At 38.2% G+C, this 20709-nt stretch overlaps 1 protein-coding gene across 5 annotated transcripts in view; it reads right to left on the bottom strand.

Annotated features, from left to right (window-relative positions):
• The window catches only part of Mtmr2 (myotubularin related protein 2), an 82049-nt gene that overhangs the window by 38239 nt on the left and 23101 nt on the right, over positions 1–20709 (bottom strand). For 4 of the 5 annotated variants that reach the window (XM_045145427.1, XM_004661919.3, XM_045145428.1 and 1 more), the window contains one exon: positions 1097–1202. In XM_045145427.1, coding sequence (XP_045001362.1) covers positions 1097–1202 — 106 coding nt within the window. Of the gene's footprint in view, positions 1–1096; positions 1203–17776; positions 17897–20709 lie in introns of those variants that run through there. The other variant, XM_045145429.1, reaches the window with a different exon arrangement.

Below are 20709 nucleotides of genomic sequence, written 5' to 3'. Positions count from 1 at the left end.
TTTTTGGATGTTTTTACTTTACTAGTTATGTGAAGAATATAATTGGAATTTTGATGAGTACATTAAATCTGTTTAAATTTATTAAATATTATTTCATTGCTACATTAAATACTACTTCTGGTAATACAGCCAATTCTAGATATTAATTATGGCAATCCAGCAGCACAGAAGGTCTTTCCATTGTCTACTATTTTCAATTTTTTTTATTCAGATCTTAAAAGTTTTCATTGTAGAGGTATTCTATCTTCTTAGTAAGTTTTCTTCCTAGGTTTGTTTTAGAGCTATTATGAATAAGATTTTCCTAATTTCTTTCCAAGCAAGTTTGTTTTGGGTATATATATGAAGACTACTGATTTTTTTTTTTTTTTTTTTTGAGAAAGAGGCAGATAAAGAGAGAGAGAATGGGCATGCAAGAGCATCCAACCACTGTAAACTAACACCAGATGCATGTACCACCTGGTGCATTTGGCTTATGTGGGTCCTAGGGAATGGAGCCTCAAACCGGGGTCCTTCGGCTTCACCATCAAGTGCTTATCGGCTAAGCCACCTCTGCAGCCCAGACTACTGATTTTTTATGTTGTAACCTGCAATGTTATTGAATGTGTTTATTAGAACTAAGAGTTTTCTGGTCTATAGGATCTTTAGAGTATAAAATCGTATCATCTGTGAAAAGGCATAATCTGACGCCTTTCTATTTGCATCCTTTTTTATATTTTTCTTTCAACTTATTGCTCTAGCTAAGACTTCAAGCACTATACTGAATAAGAGTGGAGAGAGTTGGCATACTTATCTCATTCTTTATTTGAGAGGAAAGCTCTGTTTTGCCCATTTAGTATAATGTTGGCTACAGTTTTGCTACATAAGGCCTTTACTATTCTGAAGCATGCTCCATCTAGGACTAATTTCGCCATGATTTTTATTATTACACATGTTGAACTTTGCCAAATATCTTTTTTGTATCTATTGGGATGATCATGTAATCTGTCTTTAAGACTATATGGTAAACTTACTGATTCGCACACATTAATTAGTAGATGTTTTATTGAAAGTGTCAGTCACAAATATCTAATACATAACTTTAAAGAAGTATACATACCCTCAAATCAGGAGAAAAGTTGTCTGCCGAAGTTGAAATGGAATCTGATGATACAACAGATGCTGATTTTGTATGCACCGAGTTCTCTGAATGAGAAGTAGAGGCACTAAAAAATTAAGAAAAAAAATAAAAACAACGGTATGTTTGAAAAACGGGAGCTCTATCGACCAATTTTAGATATTTTATATATAATCTCCTTGTTTATTAAGATTTATATTGTCATTTACATTCTTATTTGCCTATTCAACCTTACATACAGATATAGGTACATTACAAACTTTATTCTTGTATGTGTTTCTTTTGCCTCTATCCATTTAACATAGTATCATCATTATCAGATTGAGTTAAAAGATTAGCTTTTCCAAGGTCTTCTAGCTAGAATTCAACTCTTATTTATTTAGTTTTGGTTTTGTTTTTGTTCTTTTTTTGGTAGGGTCTTGCTCTATCCAGCCCAGGCTGACCTGGAACTCACTATGTAGTCTCAGGCTGGCCTCGAACTCACAGTGATCCTCTTACGTCTTCAAGTGCTGAGACTACAGATGTGTGCTACCACTCAGGGGGTTGAGGGTAAGGGGTGGGGAATTGGGGTACAAAGGCCATGAACTCCAAATACATTCACCATCCTGTGCATCTGGCTTTATGTGGGTACTGAGGAATCAAACTTGGGTTGTTAGGCTTTACAGGCAAGTGCCTTGAGTTATCTCCCCAGCCCTGGAACTAAACTCTTAATCTCGTATTTCCATAGAGTTTACAACTGAACCTAACATTTTCCACATTTGATTGCAGAACCTTGATTGCATGGAAATCTCTTTTAAATTACAAACTGCCAGACAACAAGAATTTTGTAACTGGTAAGGAACCAGATTTCATAGTAAATTCTAAAGTCAGCTAATCTTATTAATTACCTGATACCACTTCAGTCATCAGTTTCCTAGGACCACAAACACCATCAGAAACCAACTCATACAAGCATGCCAGCCTTGTTGTCTTGAGCTTCTTCTAAAAAATGCCACCAGGCATGATGGCCCACACCTTTAATCCCAGCAATTGGGAGGCAGAAGTAGGAGGATTAGTATGAGTTTAAGGCCAGCCTGAAACTACAGAGTGAGTGCCTGGTCAGCCTGAGCTAGAGTAAGACCCTAACTAGAAGAAAAAAGAACACACACACACACACACACACACACACACACACACACACACACACAATAGAAATAAATAATGCCAGACATTCTAGTCAATTCCTTGTCACATGTGTTCATTGCCATATTATTATGTGTTTGTTTCAAGACTTCCTTCAACAACTAAACAACCAATTCTCTCGTAATACACTGAAATCATTATTCCACAGTGAATAAAACCCTTGACAGCTTCAGCAGAATTATCAAGCTCTCTATCTCTGTATCAGCTGCTAACTCCTCCTAGGAACCCACTTGCCTGCAACCTTTAATACAGAAGGTCCTCTTTTATTCCTCTAGGTCTAACAAAACCCCAAACCAGCATTTTCCCAGCTTAGTTCTCATGCCTGGATGTTAGTTTCACTTTTCCATCATTATATACAAAAGCCTTCTTCCTGAGGAAGCTTTAGTTCTAATAAACACATTCAATAACAGTGCAGGTTACAAAATCAACATAAAAAATCAGTAGTCTGGGCTGCAGAGGTGGCTTAGCCAATAAGCACTTGATTGTGAAGCCTAAGGACCCCAGTTTGAGGCTCCATTCCCTAGGACCCACATAAGCCAGATGCACCAGGTGGCACATGCATCTGGTATTAGTTTACAGTGGTTGGAGGCTCTGGTACACCCATTCTCTCTCTCTCTCTCTATCTGCCTCCTTCTCAAAAAAAAAAAAAAAATCAGTAGTCAATTTCTTGAATTGTCCTTTCTTTTTTTTTTTTTTTTTTTTTTTTTTGTTTTTTGAGGTAGGGTTTCTCCCTCCCGAGTGCTGGGATTAAAGGTGTGCCCAGCTTGAATTGTCCTTTTTGCTAATCATGGACTTTTTCAGGTGGCTTACTACCTCCTCTAACATTTTCTTCTATTCTTTAATGTCCATATGGATAAACTATTAACTACATCCTTCAACTACATTCCCACTTCAGTATGATGTATCTATAAACACACCCTGGACCTTACCATTTCTGGGTACTAGTTTACCTCTTGAGGACATCAATATCTCACCACAAATGCTTTTCCTTTCTAAATATGTCACCTTCTTACTTACCCTTCACCTATTTTTCAAGCTAATGGACAACAGTCCCTCATCCTTATCCTTCATGACTCATGGTTCTCCACTGCTCACTTCCCTTCCCTTCCTGTCCAACCTGGACTTGAGAGTAATGTTCTATTGTGTCTTGGCAAACCCTGTATCCTTGTATCTTTATCCACTGGCCACAGCTGCTCTCTACTAATCCCAAACTGTCATTTACATTTCACAGACTTATTAAAACTTAGCTATCAGTGAAAGATATTTTGAAATGGAGTCCACTTAAAGCTCATACTTAGATACATCAGCCTGACACAATGCAATTACCAGAAATACTCCCATTCCCCAAGTGCTCTGAAACCCTTTCCCTCAAACCTCCTGCACACAATCACTGTGACGTATCATAAGTTGCATTTCCCTGTCATTTCTAAGGTGTATACTTGGGTGAAATGCTTATTGTCTTCACATAACACTTTGTCCCTGAACTACTGCCAACTGTCTCCTTTCTCCAATCCAATAGAACATTCTAAAATAAAAGGACCTTTCCAAAACAAAGATCTAATTCTGTCCTGCACTTAAATTTTCACTGGTTCTTCACTGCCTACAGAATAAAGCCCAAGCTCCTCAGCACTTGTTTTCCATCTCTGGCTCCTTTTCTCCATGTCTTGTTACAGCATTTACTCATCTGTAGCTACTGCCTGCAGTTTCATGCCCAGGACCTGTGATAATTACATTGTCTCTGTAGCGTCCTTTGTATTCATCTGTGTCCTCTGTGCCACACCTATTTTAAAAATAGGACTTTTCCTTTCCGGTTCTACAATAATTCCCACAACAGTTTGCTGTACTTCTAATCTATAAGAATTTTTCTTTATATGTTTTTGCTTATAATTTTAAGCTTCATTCTACCACAGAAGATTGGTTCCCTATTTTCTCACAATAACACTACTCAAAATAAAACATGTAAGTGTTCAAAAAATACCTACAGCTTAGCTATTATTGTTTATGACACTTATGACTCCCCCAAGTTAGACTGGTTGCATGAATAAAATTATAATGACAAAAACTGAACCAAGTGGGAAGTAGTAAAAGATGAGTATTATTTTTACATGGAAGCATGTGGTAAGTATTGGATGCAGCTGAGGATGAAGGCCAGCGACACTGCCTGTCTAGCCCATGCAAGTCCCTGAGGTCAATGCAGCATTATAAAAAATAAAAATAAATTAAAATCAGAGAAAATGAAGTTTGCAAATGAGTTTCTTTGGACATTCTGTAGTAAAAGATCTCCAGTGTGAAAGTGATGGCTTCAAATTATATTCTTTTCATACAATGAAAGCTCTAAAGTCCTAAAACATATTGAAAGGAACAACACAGTCCCACTGGAAGAGGGGAATAATTATATCATCAACAATAACCTTTCTCTGAGAAATGTGAGTAAAAACTGTTACTGTACTCTACAGAACTGCATTTCTTAAAGCCGCTACTCTAACTTGACAGATGCTATGTTTAAACAATGTAATTTCCTTGCAGAAACCATTTCCATCTTCCTTCCTTTCATACTACATATGATTTTTATCTCCCATTTTCATGTCTATTTTCATATCTAATTCTTCCCTCTCTAGCTTAAAAAGCTTTGACTGATTATTGCCCAAGTCAACTCATTTCTGAGTTTACTCAGAGTTATTAGTCTCAGTGCTTTATAACATATTCAAATCTATGATGGTAAGGTTTTTCAAGCATCACTCCAGCCCCTTAACACTTGTATCTACTTGGATGAAAAAGTTTATACTGACACTCAGCTGCATCTAGATTAAATTACATCCTAAACTCACAGGTTTCAAAGGGCCAGGAACTCCCTGAATGATCCACCATACCCACATGCGACTTGAGCTTATAAGCACTCTATCCAGGCAAACCTGTCCCTGACCACAGGTCCTGACAGTCAGACTGCTCTGGATATCTTTTAATTAGTCTCAAAATGTTCTCTTCTTCTGACCCCAACTGTGGATTCTGACATGTGAAGCCTTTGCTGAAGCTTCATTTTCTACAAGAAGCCATCTGACTATTAGCAATTCTTTCCAGCGAAACTAGTCATTTTGAGAATTCCTACGTTTGTATTATTAAAATGATGTTTATACAGATTGTTTTATTATATTGGTTCATTACATAATACAGTCCTTTAAAAACAAACAAACAAAAAAAAAACCTTCTAAATAGCTACCAAGTCCTTTTGATGGACAAAACATAGTGTTTTATAACACTTTATAATACTTTAAAACAGCCCTGACCTGAAAATTCTTACCCAGTAAGAGACATTTTACCACCTAAACACATCAACACCACTGTAAGAGATAAAAACAAAGTACAGGAGGAAATACTATGCAAATGGTAATAATTACAACCAGAAGAAACCAAGAGACATCTGCATCAAATGGAACTAACTGAATTGCTATTTTATTGGTCAAACAACCAATTATTAATGTGGCAAAATGAAGGAACAAGTAGAAACTTAGCTTGAGCTTTTAAAGATTCAGATTAAGGCTTTGCATATCACAAAGTAACACACATAAAAAAATTAAAGAAATTAAAAAAAGGGCTAGGGAGATGGCTCAGTGGGTAAAGTGCTTGCCACATAAACATGAGGACCTGAGTTTGGATCCCCACCAGTCACATAAGAGCTGGATATGGAAACACGCACATGGAAACTAGCATTGAGGAAACAGGGACAGAAGATCCCCAGGACCAGTAAGCTAGCTATTCTAATAGAATTTGTAAACTCCAGGTTCAATGACAGACCCTGTCTCAGAAAAAAAATGAGGTGGAGAATAACTGAGGAAGACACTCATTGTCAACCTCTGGCATCCACACATATGTGTACCCACACATATACAAACATAGATTCATGCATGCATATTACAGACATATGTAGGTTAAAAAATAGTAACTTGGTCAGGCGTGGTGGTACACGCCTTTAATCTCAGCACTTGGGAGGCAGAGGTAGGGATTGCCCTGAGTTCAAGGCCACCCTGAGACTACATGGTAAACTCCAGGTCAGCCTGGGCTAGAGTGAGACCCTACCTTGAAAAACAAAACTAAACAAATAAATAGTAATAATAAGTTGTGAAAGTATAGGGCATATTTCATGAATAATAAATATTCAAACTAAAGATATCTCTACAAAATAGCCTAGCAAATCCCAAACCCAGGCTTTAAAACCTTGCTAGTAAAAGGATACAATTTTATATAGCTTTCTACAATCAAACTAACACAACAGCAAGTATTGACAAAATGTGGACAAGGTGGAACCACCATCCATTCCTGAGGGAAATGTAACATAGTGCATCCACCCTTTCAAACATCCTAACAGTCCCTCAAAAGATAATTACTGTATGTCCCAGCCATCTGACTCATAAATATGTGTACCTAAGAGAAATGAAAATATGTCCCCCAAAAGACACATGCCATAAATGTGTGCATGAATATGTATACCCTTATTCATAGCAGTAAAAAAGCAGAAATAATTCCAGTCCCTCTCCGGCTTAAAAAATTCCCTTATTGGTCGGAGAGATGGCTCAATGATCAAAGTGTTTGCCTGCAAAGCTTAACAACCCAAGTTTAATTCCCCAGTACCCACATAAAGCCAGATGCACAAAGTGGTGCATGCATCTAGAGTTCGAATGCAGTGACTAAAGGCCCTAGAGTGCTCATTCTCCCTCTCCCTCCCCAAGCGTGGTAACACACAACTTAAACCCCAGCCCTTGGGAGGCCAACACAGGAGGATTATTGTAAATTCCAGGCCAGCCTGAGACTACATAATGAATTCCAGGTCAGCCTGGGCTACAGCAAGACCCTACCTCAAAAACACAAACAAACAAAAAAAAATCCCTTTATGGGAGTTGGAGAGATGGCTTAGGGTTGAGGGTTGCAAAGCCAAATGGCCCAGATTTAATTCCCTAGCATCCACATAAAGCCAAATGCACAAAATGGCACTTGCATCTGAAGTTCATTTGCAGTAGCAAAGGGCCCTGGTCCCTGTTTTGTGTCTTTGCTTGCAAATAATTAAAACAAAAAAAAAATCCCATGATAAGGTCAAGTGTGGTGACAGAGCCTCTAATCTCAGCATTTAGAGTCTTAAAAAAAGTAGTGAGTTTCAAGCCAACCAGGGCTAAAAATGAGAGCTTGCCAAAAAAAAAAAAAAAAAAAAACAACAACAGCAAAATCCTTCAATGGCTCCCTCTGTTCTCCGGATTAATTAATAAATTAATACCTTACCACAGTATCAAGTCACTTTATGGGCTGACTGATGCCAGACTCCTCCTGGTTTCTCTTGTACCTCTCTCTCTGCCCGCCCCCCCTTATTTTCTCCACTCCGACAACATGGGACTTCTTTGGTCTTTATTAAAAAAAAAAAAGGCCAATTTCTTCAGGAAGCAGTTCTGCCAAGCATCTTCCTACTTTCAGGTCTCAATTGAAATATCATGTTCTCAGAGAGTTACCCCAGTTGCACTCACACTACTTTGTACTATTTTTTTTTACTTCATTCCTGATCTGTTCTAACATATCTTGGCAAACATTTGATTAGTGTCTAATATTCCCTAAAACTTCAAACTTCCAATGAGGGAAGGGAATGTCAAGAAGAAGAATGCCAGTTTCCTACTATTCTATTCCTAGAATCTCTCATGGTGCCTGGCATAGAACAGACACTAAGGAAATACTTGCTGAATAAATTAATAAATTAAAAAAAGAGAATGAGTAAGAATGATCAAAATATTGGAATATTCTGATCAAATTCCTCATGGCCATGAATACCACATACAAGATAAAATGAACTTGGGAAAGGGGTACAGGAGTGATACAAAAGCACAGGCAGAGACACAGGAAATTTGTGCCTTCTGGAGTCTAGTACACATATTATTTTCTTTACTACTTTATCAAGTGTCTTGTTCTCATGGAAAGGCTCCTTAGGATTCTGAAGCAAACATTCCCTTTTAAGATGCTAGTCTTAGCAGAATGACAAATAATCTTTAAACACCTGGTGGGAACTAGGTTTTAGTCTGTGCTATTTCTGCTAGGATAGTTAAAGAAGTAGCTGAGAACTTGGGATCCCCCATCTTAGTCTTACCTAACCAACAGCCCTATCATTGGTCTCTGATTTTATCTTCTGTGAAAGTGCCATTAGCCTATGTTAGTGATTCTTAACTTTTTGGTGGTAATAATACCTTTGGACAATCTCATTAAAGCTATGGTCTGAATTACTTACAATGATGGGAAATTAAGGTGTCAATAACTTTAAAGGTTAAAAGGATGTCAGGCTCATACTGTCAGGAGACCTTATAGTTAAGAGCTTTAGCCTGCAGAGGTGTGACACTTCCCAGTGAGTTCTTGGTCAAGAAGGTCCCTGAAGCCCTCAAAACAATCCGAGCTATTGTCAATGCTCTTCATTGTCCACCAGAACTAGATAGTAAGACCCTATTGTGAAGACACCATGTTCTTCAGTTACAGAACACTAAGAAATCAAGATGGAACTGAACAGGAAGCCTCCTCCATGCTGGTTAGCTGTCATAGTGCTGAAAGGTCCTATGCAGGTCACTGGGGAAGAAACGTCATCAACAGTCATAACCAGCAGTAGACTCCATGAACTAAACAATGGACTAGTCAGGCAAGATGACACCACTGTTGGTACAAAGTGCACATTTGGTACAGAGGTAACCAATTACTCTCTGGACTTGAGGCCTGCTCCACAGAAGTGAATTCATGCCTGGTCCTGAAAACCTAGTCAAAAGCCTATGGTGGAGGAGGTCATAGAGGAAAATCCCTAGGGGGAAGCTATTACTATTGTTTAGCTAAATGGATATATTATGCTCACCAAGTTGCCCTCTTAAATATTTATGTTCATGCCTATAGGTTAGGGCTACTCTCACTTTTGATCAGAGAAGCTTCTTTTCTCATGGTGATGACTACTGAGAAAACTAATCAAAGTACTGAAAAGAAATTATAATTAATTGCTCATAACTAAATGAGACACCTCTATCACACCATCCAAGGCTCAGAAAATTGTGGAAGAGGTTGGGAAAGAATGTAAGAGCCAAAGGATGGGGAGGAGTACTCTGGAACACTGTTCTGGATACATATTGGCCAGTGTATTTATGACCTCACAGTGACTGTCATTACCTGTAAAAGACCTGTACACTCTGTTGGCATAGAATAGGGACTAATTGGAAAGAAGAAAGGTTTCAGAAGTGGGGAAAGGGAACAAAAGGAAATAATGGGAAGGGATTATAATCAAAATACATTATGTGCATGTATTAAAATTATCAATAAGAAGAGGAAATTCATACCAAATGCTGAAAGCCTAGTCAAAAGCTCATGGTTGGGGAGATCATGAATCCTAGGGGGGAAACTACTACTCTGTCTGACTACATGCATATATTATGCCCAACAAACTGCCCTCTAAACACATGTTTATACTCATATATTAATGTGACTCTTGCTTTCTTTATATATTACATTTATTTATATGTGAGGAAAGAGGCAGAGGGAGAGAAAGAGAGAGAATGGGCATGGCAGGGCCTCCAGCCACTACAAATGAAATCCAGACACACGTGCCACCTTGTGCATCTGACATATGTGGGTCCTGGGGAATTGAACCTGGGTCCTTAGGCTTCCCAGGCAAGCACCTTAACCGCTAAACCATCACTCCAGCCCATACTTACAGTTTTAATTAGAGAAGCTTCTCTCTTCAGATGGTTGTGACCACTAAGGTGATTCAAAACTGGCCAAAGTACTGAGAAGTAGCAGTGGAGTGTTCAGCACTGAGACACATCTCTTATCATACTCTCCAAGACTCAGGAACCAGTGAAGAGTTGGTGAACAGAATGTAAGAACCAAAGGAAGGGGAGGACCACTTACAATGCTGTCATCAGACACAGAATGGCCTCGATATTCATGACCTCACACTGGCTGACACTACCTATGTAAGACCTACATAATAGGAGGAAAAACTGATGACATCAAAATAAAAAAGTGACTAGTCAGAAAGAAGAGACTCAGTGGAGGAAGAATATGGGTGAGGGGAAAAGGGGAGGAGTGGGGACTATAATCATAGTATTGTCTGCATCTATGGAACTTATCAATAAAAAATTAAAAGAAAAATACCATAGGAATACAGAGAAGGACATATTACTGATATTGAGGCAGGTTTGACAGATACTATACACTGACCTGTTAACAGAATTTGATGGTAAACCAAATTGTGCAGAGAAACCTGTGAGTAGCTCTGCAGATCATGGCAAGGTGTGATAGTTTGAATTTATGGTCCCCAATAGACTCAAGTTTCTTTAAAAGCTTTTAACTTGGATTTCCAGCTGCCTGGCTGGAAGAGGTATCAACTGTGGGTGAATCCTGGGGTCCAGCCCTAAGGTATTACTGGGGGTGGATCTGAATTCCAGCCTAAAGGTATGCACAGTGCTTGAGCTCTGCCTAGGGTTTCCTGGTGTGCTTTTTTTGGGTGGTGCTGTTGGTAGTTTATTCTCTCTCTCTGTGGATCTGAAAAGGGGGGCCAGCTTCTTCTGCCATTATTGAACTTAACATGGATCTGTAAGCCTGAAATAAATCCTTTCCTCCCATAAAACTGTGGTGTCTGGTCTGGAGGTTCATCTCAGCAACATGAAGTTGACCATGACAGGGGGTGAGGGAGGCTATATCATCTTGAAAAAAAATGGCTATCATATGATGCATTCAGGTTATAATCTATAGAAGTTGGGAAGCTATCAATATTCCTAAGCAGAAGTTCAAATAATTAGATTTTATAGGCAGAGAGATTCTACCCCATGTATGAACCATAAAGTTAGGGGAAAGTCTAGAATAAGTTAGTTTAGTAGGTAATATTAAGCAGTTTACAGCACTTAGATAATCAGAATAGTTTATATATTATGACAAAGATTGGAAATATAAAAGAAATATGATTGAAGTAGTATATGAAAAAATTCTGGTGTCATTGAGTTGGAGGTTCTTACAAAATATTCAAGTTGAAACCTTCACTGAGCAAAGAGAAATACAGCTCTTACTCACTGGAGAGATTAGAGATAGGTAATACATACATAAAACTCACAAAACTGTACTGATATCTCAAGGAGAAGATATGGGATATGGGAATATCTATTAGCATAGAAGCAGAGGTACTGAAAAAACAATCAGAAAGAACCAGAGTTTAGTGAAAGCCAAAAAGTATATCAACATAAGCAGTTAATAATATCTAATACACAGAGCAGTCAAGCAGGAAAGTGAGAGTAAAACCCACTCTGTTTGTTAATAAAATGTTTGATCAATGTCCACATGGTCCCTCTTACTCTCTTGAAACACTATCCTGACCAGCAGGCAAAACCTGAGGAGTTGAGGGATGGTCTGGCTCAACCTCTTGCCCCTCCATCATTGAACTTCCCTACATCCAAAGCTACTCTTCCTACCCTTTTCAGATATGTCCTTCTTTAAGTGTTTTCACACTATTTATTTGAGAGAAAGAGGGAGAGACAGAATGGGTATGCCAGGGCATCCAGCCACTGCAAACGAACTCCAGATGCATGTGACCCCTTGTGCATCTGGCTTATGTAGGTCCTAGAGAATCAAACCAGGATCCTTTGGCTCTGTGGGCAAATTCTTTAACCACTAAGCCATCTCTCCAGCCCGATATGTCCTTCTTTAGAAACAAGACCAGTCTTTCCTATGCTCTTCTGCCAATCCCTTTCAGTCTCCTTGGCAGGTTGAGTTACTACAGCTTTGGTCGTTCAGTAGGAACTCAACAGTGCTGACTTCAACCTCTCTGAGAATCATTAATCAAACTCAGGTTGATTCTTCTCTAACTACTGTGCAAATACTGCTATTTTTTAAATATTTTATTTATTATTTATTTATTTATTTGAGAGAGAGAGAGAGAATGGGCATGCCAGGGCCTCCAGCCACTAAAGACGAACTCCAGGTACATGCGACCCCTTGTACATCTAGCTAAAGTGGGTCCTGGGGAATCGAACCTGAGTCCTTTGGCTTTGCAGGCAAATGTCTTAATTGCTAAGCCATCCCTCCAACACGACACTGCTTTCTTGAATAATTCACAAATCTTGTTCATCTCAGTTTTCACCCTCTGTAACTACTGAGATACCGACACTTTCATTACTGCCTCATCTTAGAGTTATTTTCTTAGGAGGTTTCTGTTGTCATTAAAATTAACTTGCTTTCTACGGATAGGAGAGATGGTTCAGTGTTAACAGTGATTGCTGAGTAAACTTAAAGCCCTGTGTTTGATCTTCACAACTACTTAAGAAGCCAATTGTGGCCATGCATACTATTGAGCAAGTCCTGAAGGAGGTGGAGACATAAAATAGTACCTTACCACAATGGAGTTAAATGTAGGATTAAAGTGAATAGAAGCCTAACAATTAGATCCTTAATGAAAAAAGTAGTGGGGCATGGAGTCATAAGCCTATAATCCCAGCAACTGGGACACTGAGGCAGGAGAATCACAATTTCCAAGCTAGCATGAGATAATAGTAAGAGCTTGTCCATAAAAATTATATTTTAAAAACTACAGAAGAGTTATAATCAGATAGCATCTGCCACAGAAAAACTAAGACAGTTCAAAGAGTTTATTTAATCAAAAATAATCTAAAAATTGACCAAAACTATGAAATTCCATGTGTCCTCTTTAGTAAATAGTTTTAATTTGTAGTTCTTTGTTGAGTACTTTGTACTTTCTGCTTTTATACTAAATTCTGTATACTTTTTTATTCTGTGACAAGGAAATGATGCCTACAGCTTTAAATAGTGGACTCTATTACATTTAGCCCATACTACAAAGCATCTTCAGAATCTGTAGCAAAGGGCTTTGGCAAGTGTAAACAAATCTGCTCCTCTCACTTCCAGCCAGCCTATGCAAGTGGAAGCTGTTAGAAGAAAAAGAAAACAAGGGCTGGAGAGATGGCTTAGTGGTTAAGCGCTTGCCTGTGAAGCCTAAGGACCCCGGTTCGAGGCTTGACTCCCCAGGACCCACGTTAGCCAGATGCACAAGGGCGCATGCGTCTGGAGTTTGTTTGCAGTGGCTGAAAGCCCTGGCACGCCCATTCTCTCTCTGGCTCTCTACATGCCGCTTTCTCTCTCTATCACTCTCAAATAAATAAATAATCTTTAAAAAAAAAATAAAAAGAATACGAGAGGCCACTGCTCATAATCCTTTAACTCTGGAGACTTAATTTCATATTATATATGGGAATGAAAATACCTATTCTATTTATTTCACTGTATAATTATAAAAACCAAGTGAAAATGTTGTCTAATGCTGGGAATGGTGGTACATACCTGTAATCCAAGCACTCAATGGGCAAAGGCAGGGAGGAACAGGAATTCAAGGCTAACCTCTGTTCCACAGTGAGTTCAAGATCAGTCTGGGCTACATAAGAGACTGTCTCAAAATAAAAAGCACACACACACACATATATGCATGCACACATGCACATGTGTGCACATGGACACACTCACACACACACACACACACACACAGAGAACATGAGAGAATGAAATGGGACTCATATGGTGGTTAGAGCGGAAGCCACATACTAGAAGTGAAAATGGTGCTAAAATGTGGAAAATGAACAATGACGTAACTGTGATGTGTGTATGGGACTAACAAACAAAAGACTTTTTCTGGGGAAGATATTCTATATTAATACATTTTTCCTAGGTACATGTCCCTATCAGTACTTAATCTCAACTGGCTAATTATTTCCAAGCAAGCTTATGCTTTTTTGTGTCAAATGTATAGACTTAAAATGCCTGTTCACTAATAAAACTTTCTAAATGATAATCAGAACTTTGTTACAGGTTACAATTCACAACATACATTACTCTAAAAATGATGGCAACTAAACAGTAGGTCCAACCGATTTATAATAAAATAAAGTGATAACTGATTTCTATAAAGCAATTTCCCTACAGGAAAAAAAAAAATCAAGAACTGCCTGAGATTAAATCTTTCATTAAAAAGACTGAAGGACTAGGAAAATTATACCCCACTAAAACAAACAAACAAACATGTAATTTTTGACAAAGGCCTAGTTGGATAAGATCTGTGCACACAAATGAAGAGAATGCACTTGAAAAAAAAGAAGAAAAAAAAAAACATGAGCTGGAGAGATGGATTAGAAGTTAATGGGCTTGCCTGCAAAGTTTATAGACCCAGGTTTGATTCCCCAGTACCCAGGTAAGCCAGATGTACAAGGTGGCACATGCACCTAGAATTCATTTGAGGTGGCTGGAGGCCCGGGCATGCCCATCATATCTCTATCTGCCTATTTCTCTCTCTTTTTTCTCTTTCCCAAATAAATAAATGAATAATAAGATATTTAAAGTTCCTTACTGGATCACTGTGAGTCTGAGGCCAGCCTGGGACCACAGAGTTCCAGATCAGCATACACTGGAGTGAACCCTACCTTGAAAAAAAAAAAAAGATTGTGAATCAAATATACTTTAACAGCCTTTCACTTCAGAATTATTTCAGAGAATGAATTTAAGCACTGAGATTTTAAGAATCTTGATGCTACTATATAAATGATAGTTCTCTACAGTACTTGCTTTAAATACTACATGTTGCCTCCCTCTTCTTCTTCCCCAAAGAATTCTTAAATGAGACAGCTATGTTTACAAACAAAGCAATAGTTTTTCACTACACACATTCCATTTAATCCACAGGTTAAAAGAAGGTTAATTTCTTGGGTCTTACAAGGCTAAGTGTCATAAGGAATTGGCTCTAAATGGAGCAGAAAGTGTTAAGGAAATAATCCCATCAAGGATGACATTCAAAAATAATATAGCCTCAGCTACATGGTGTCTTGAAGTCAGCCTGGGCTAAATGAGATAATGTCTTAATTTTTTACATTAATTAAAAAATAAAAAGTCCTATGAAAGATCAAAGGAAGTAGAAGACTGTAAGTTGACATCTAAGACTGTGAGTTGGAGCACAGGTACAAGCTCTAGGATCACTGATAAAAACTCAAGAGTTCTCAACAGTGAATAACTTTGCCATACTAGATTTCATCATTTCTTGTAATTGTTTATCTATTGATTGTTAAAATGTTCCCATCTCTCCCCTCCCCCAACATATATACACACAAATAAAAATACTGTCCCATTTAAAAACATGACTCAAAGACTTATTCTTTAATACTGACTCCCTCTGTTTCTACAAATCTTTTAATCAAAAAAGTTTTAAATGGTATCAAAGCTCAAATATCTAAGCTACAAATATATAGATAATACAAAGGCCTTGAACAAAGTGCAAATAATTAGTAAGATTCAAAATAATGAAGAATTAATTATCTTGTCACAGGAACAATCACAAAACCTCTGAAGTAGGCAAACTATAATTTGTACCTGCCAGAGTAATCATCATCAGTATTCAGATAGTCAAGTATGTTGTGTCAAAAAGGAATGTATAAGTAGCATATAACCTGGAAATTAATGAAGTAGCTAGAGAGAAAACATTTCTCAAAAATCAACAAGGGCATCCTGGTGTGGTGGTGCATGCCTTTAATCGCAGCACTCGAGAGGCAGAGGAAGGAGGATCACCGAGAGTTCGAGGCTACCCGGAGACTACATAGTAAATTCCAGGTCTGCCTGAGCTAGAGTGAGACCCTACCTTGATAAACCAGAAAAAAAAAAAAAATTAACAAAGGCTGGAGATGGCTTAGCAGTTAAAGCGCTTGCCTGTGAAGCCAAAGGACCCAGGTTTGATCCCCAGGTCCTATGTAAGCCACATGCACAAGGTGGCACATGTGTCTGGAGTTCGTCTGCAATGGCTAGAGGCCCTGGTGTGCCCATTCTCTCTCTCAACCTGCCTCTTTCTCTTCTCTCTTTCTTTCTTTCAAATAAACAAATAAAAATATGGGGCTAAGAAGATGGCTCAGTAGAAAAAGCATTTGCCACTCAAGCTTAATCCCTAAATTCCATTCCAAGACTACACATAAAAAGCAGAAGCTAAAACAGGCTTCTGTAATCCCAGCAACTGACAGCAAGGTATGAGGCAGAGAAAGGAGAATTGATGGGAAACTTGCAGTGAAAACAGCAAACAGCAGAAGAGTGAGATCCAGTGAGAGAAACCCTGCCTCAAATGACAGTTGAAAGTTACTTGATAACCTCCACATTTGCACTAGGACATGCATATGCCCACACTCACACACATTACATACATACATACATACAAATGGTATGGATTTAATAAACCAAGAAAGCTGGTAAGAGTATAACCAGCACTTTGGAATATGGAATGCTATTCATGACATCTATTATGTTTCATATTTATTCACTTACAGATTTCTCTTCCCAAGGCTTTGCTCAAAATACCTTATAATAAAACTATAGATTTAATTCAGTGGTAGAGCACTTGCCTAGCATGTGTAAAGCCTGGGTTCAATACCTAGTACAACAACAAAAATTATGTAAATTTAAAATGTACCCTCACAAATGTATTTACCTCAATTTTTAGAAATGTAACTCTTAACAAAGCAGTCAGTCTCACTAAAGATTATTTTTTCTTTGACCTATTCATTCTATCCTAAATGATACTGTCTCAGCTTCTACACAAAAAAGAATCATGCCAGTAATATTTAAATTTGGGTTTAGAAAATAACCAAATGAATCCATGCATTCATACATACCTAAGACACACAGCACACAGCAGCGGTTTGGCCACTCTTACCCAGTGACAGTTTTCTTTGCACCACAAGAACCAAATAGAAATCCCATCATCTGACTCTTAGTCATCCCCACACATTGCTGTTCTGCTGTTAAGAGTAACCAAGTCCTTTTCCTCTGCTCTTTGCTGCACAAATCAAAACTTGTAATGCGAAATGCATGACAACAATGATTGTTCTCCATGTTCCTTTCAAAACACTATCAATAGATAACAACACTCTACTTTTCCAGGTTTGATTTTTTATTGATGGGCTTCTTTCATTTGGTTTATTTTATGAGAGAGAGATTGATTATATGAGTGGGTCAGGGCATCTTGCCTCTGCAAATGAACTCCAGTCACATGTATCTCTGTACATTTGAATTTACATGGGTGCTGGGGAACTGAACCCTGGGCTGCAAGAGTCTGCAAGCAAGCATTTTAGCTGCTGAGCCTTCTATTCAGCCCTTCCCTGGATTTGTCTGTTTTATTTATAAGAGTTTTTGTTGTTTGTTTGTTTGCTTGCTTGTTTGTTGAATATTTGTTTCATTTTTTTCAGTTATACATATTCTTGAGAATTTATTAGGAAGAAAATAATAAGTTAAGAAAATTCTATTTAAACAACTTAACTTGGGCATCTATAGGTTACTACAGAAGTGACCCAATACTACTGGACTTATAGGCATCTCTGATTATGCTTCAAAAAAGGAGAATCCTGTCTCCAGAAAGCAGGGTTCACATATTACCAGAAAGCAGGGTTCACATATTACCTCCAATGTCCCCATGCCTCAAGGTGACACCTCAGCTTCACTGAGAAGATGAAGTGTCTGAAGAACTCCAATGATTTGATTTAAATATCTTCCCTCCAATGCTCCTGACTCTTCTTTCATCTGCAGAGCAGAAACATTCTAAGTCCCTTTTCTTTCCCTTTTGCTCCTGTCTCTGCCCCATTTTACTGACATCATCAACACAGGATGAGTAGACTCATTGTGCTACAGAAGGACAGGCTAATGAGAGGAGGGTGCAAAGCATCTATTTCATGGTAGCATGTTTGTATGTGGGGGAAGAGGTATATAATAAAGGCTGTAAAGAGAACACAGGGAAAAAAAAAACAGAATACAAATAGAAGGATTTACTGGTTGAAACTATGACCTTTACCACACAGACTTGATTTCACTACTTGGCAAATAAATTCAAGTACTTAATCTGAGCTCTTCTGTAAATTGGCATGCATAATACTAGGTTTCATTATGGCATTTTCTTTTTTTATGATTTTAAAAATATTAAAGTTATTTTCAGAAAACATGATTCTTAGTATTGAATGGCAGATGAGTATAGAGGACACTTGGGGCCTCCAGAACAGGGGATGGAAGATTTGGGTACCAAAGGAAACCTTCAATGACTCCCCAAAAATCACCAATGGCAGCAGCATCTCAAAGAAGCTCCTCCGCCAACATCCTCAGAACCCTTCACTTCTTGTTGTGGCTCCAGCCTTCCCTACTCCTCCACCTTCTCTTTGGCTCTGCCAGGTGGGCATTGGAGCCTCCAGCTCATTTGGTCAACCCCCACGATCTGGGACGATCTGGGACTGCAGAGGTGAAAAAACTTGTTTTTGTTTGTTCTCTTCCTCTTCTCCCTCACCTACTGCTCAACCCTTTTTATTTAGTGTTTATACTGAACTATAAGAATGTCAACAGTGTTAAACAGATACAAGGGTACTATGTTAGATGGAAAAACAAAATGAAAATTACATATAAAAACTCTACTAATTAAAACGTTTTGGGGGCTGCAAAACCACTGAGAAATCCTGCTGGAACTGAGCTGATAACCTCCTCCATGTAGACCAGCTGACAGAAAGCTGGAAGAAGCCATCCTACATGTAGTTCAATTGGAGAAAGAGATACCACCAGTGAAGATACTCAACAGTGGACACTGCAAGCCCTATAACTGGCCAGCCAGGCCACATGAGCCTATGGGTGCAATAGTGGCATGTCTGTCATGATAGAAACCAACTGCCCTCCAATTGGACTGGAGGCCCGCTCCATGGGGAGGAACACATCCCTGATACTGAAAACTTAAAACAGGGGTAGTCATGAGCCCTACGGGTGTAACATCTGCTGATGTCTGGAAAAATGTATATACTATGCTTATCAAACTGCCCAGTAAGCACTTCTCTTAATATTCATACCCTTATATTAATGCTACTCTCACTTTGGGTAGAGAATCTTCTCTTTTCAGATGGCAGTGACCTTGGGATGACTCAGAAGGAATTATAGTGCTGGAAAGAAGTGACTGGAATACTGAGTAACATCTCAATCACACCTTCCAAGGCTCAGGGTCTAATGCGGAAGAGGTGGTGGAAAGAATGTAAGAGCCAAAGGAAGGGTAGGACACTTTACAACGTGCTCCCTCCAGACACAAAATGGCCTGGATATCCATGACCTCACAGTGCCTGACACTACCTACACAAGACCATCATAAGAGGAGGAAAAGATCATGACATCAAAACAAAAAAGAGACTGATTGAGATGGGGAGGGAATATGATGGAGAATGGAATTTCAAAGGGGAAAGTGATCACCATGGGATATTTTTTATAATCATGGAAAATGTTAATAAAAATTGAGAAAAAAAAAACTTATTGGATTTTTTGAGGTAGGGTCTCAATCTAGTCCAGAGTGACCTAGAACATTTTCAGTAGTCCCAGGCTGGCATCAAACTCAGAGCAATTCTTCTTAGATTAAAGGTGTGAGCCACCATGTCCAGCTCTAACTAAATTTAAACGACTCAAAGCATTTGTTCCTAAAGGTTCCTTCACTTAGATTTGTACTGTAAATGTCTTCATGTACACTAGGAAAACTGAAAACTTTTAAATTCAAAATACAAACTTTAGCCAACAGATTACATTGATAACACAGCACAAATATTAGGCGAAACTTTTAATATATATTTATTTTATATATATATATATATATATATATATACATACATACATATTTATATACACACACACACACACACACACACACATTTACACACACGCACACACTCACACCAAGTATAGTTTTCAATACACTGAGGCAGAAAACTGGCCCAAGCTTCTTTCACAACACCAAGTCCACTCCTAGCATTTTTTAATGTAAGCATTAGCAAGGTAAGAACTACGTCTAGTGAACTGGATTGTTAGATTGTTAATAAAAGTATCACCACTTTTTTGTCATCACATAAATTAAAGTATTACTAGATGTCATATATTCGTATTACATTAACTTCTAAATTATTTCAAAAATCAACAAAAAAATTCTTGCAAAAAAGAAAATTGAAAATTAGAGATGCAGATAAACCTAGTAGCATCAAACACCCTTAATTCAAACAACTTCAAAGTTACAAACAGTCATTTACCTTTTCCTATATCCTAGTAAATGAGTATCTTTAAAGGGTTTGGGAGAGTTTAGGATTCTGCTGTTCCCAGGCATGACAGTAAGATTTAAATTAAATCACTTGCCTTGTTTAAACTGCTCCTCTCTCATTGCCAATTCAATCTTTCTTCAATATCCCATGAAAATAAAAGCTACTCTTAAAAAGTGTTTTCTTGTTAGTAATGTCTTCAGCCCTGAACATAGCAGGTTTGCTCATGAATTATTGAAGAAGGCCTTCTATATTCTGATTAGGAACAAGCTTTTCTAGGAATGCAAATTTTGCTCT

Source organism: Jaculus jaculus, chromosome 3 (genome assembly GCF_020740685.1).
Source record: "Jaculus jaculus isolate mJacJac1 chromosome 3, mJacJac1.mat.Y.cur, whole genome shotgun sequence".
Lineage (NCBI taxonomy): Eukaryota > Metazoa > Chordata > Mammalia > Rodentia > Dipodidae > Jaculus > Jaculus jaculus.
The sequence above is the reverse complement of the archived record's forward strand: the minus strand, read 5'-3'. Positions and strand labels throughout refer to the sequence as shown.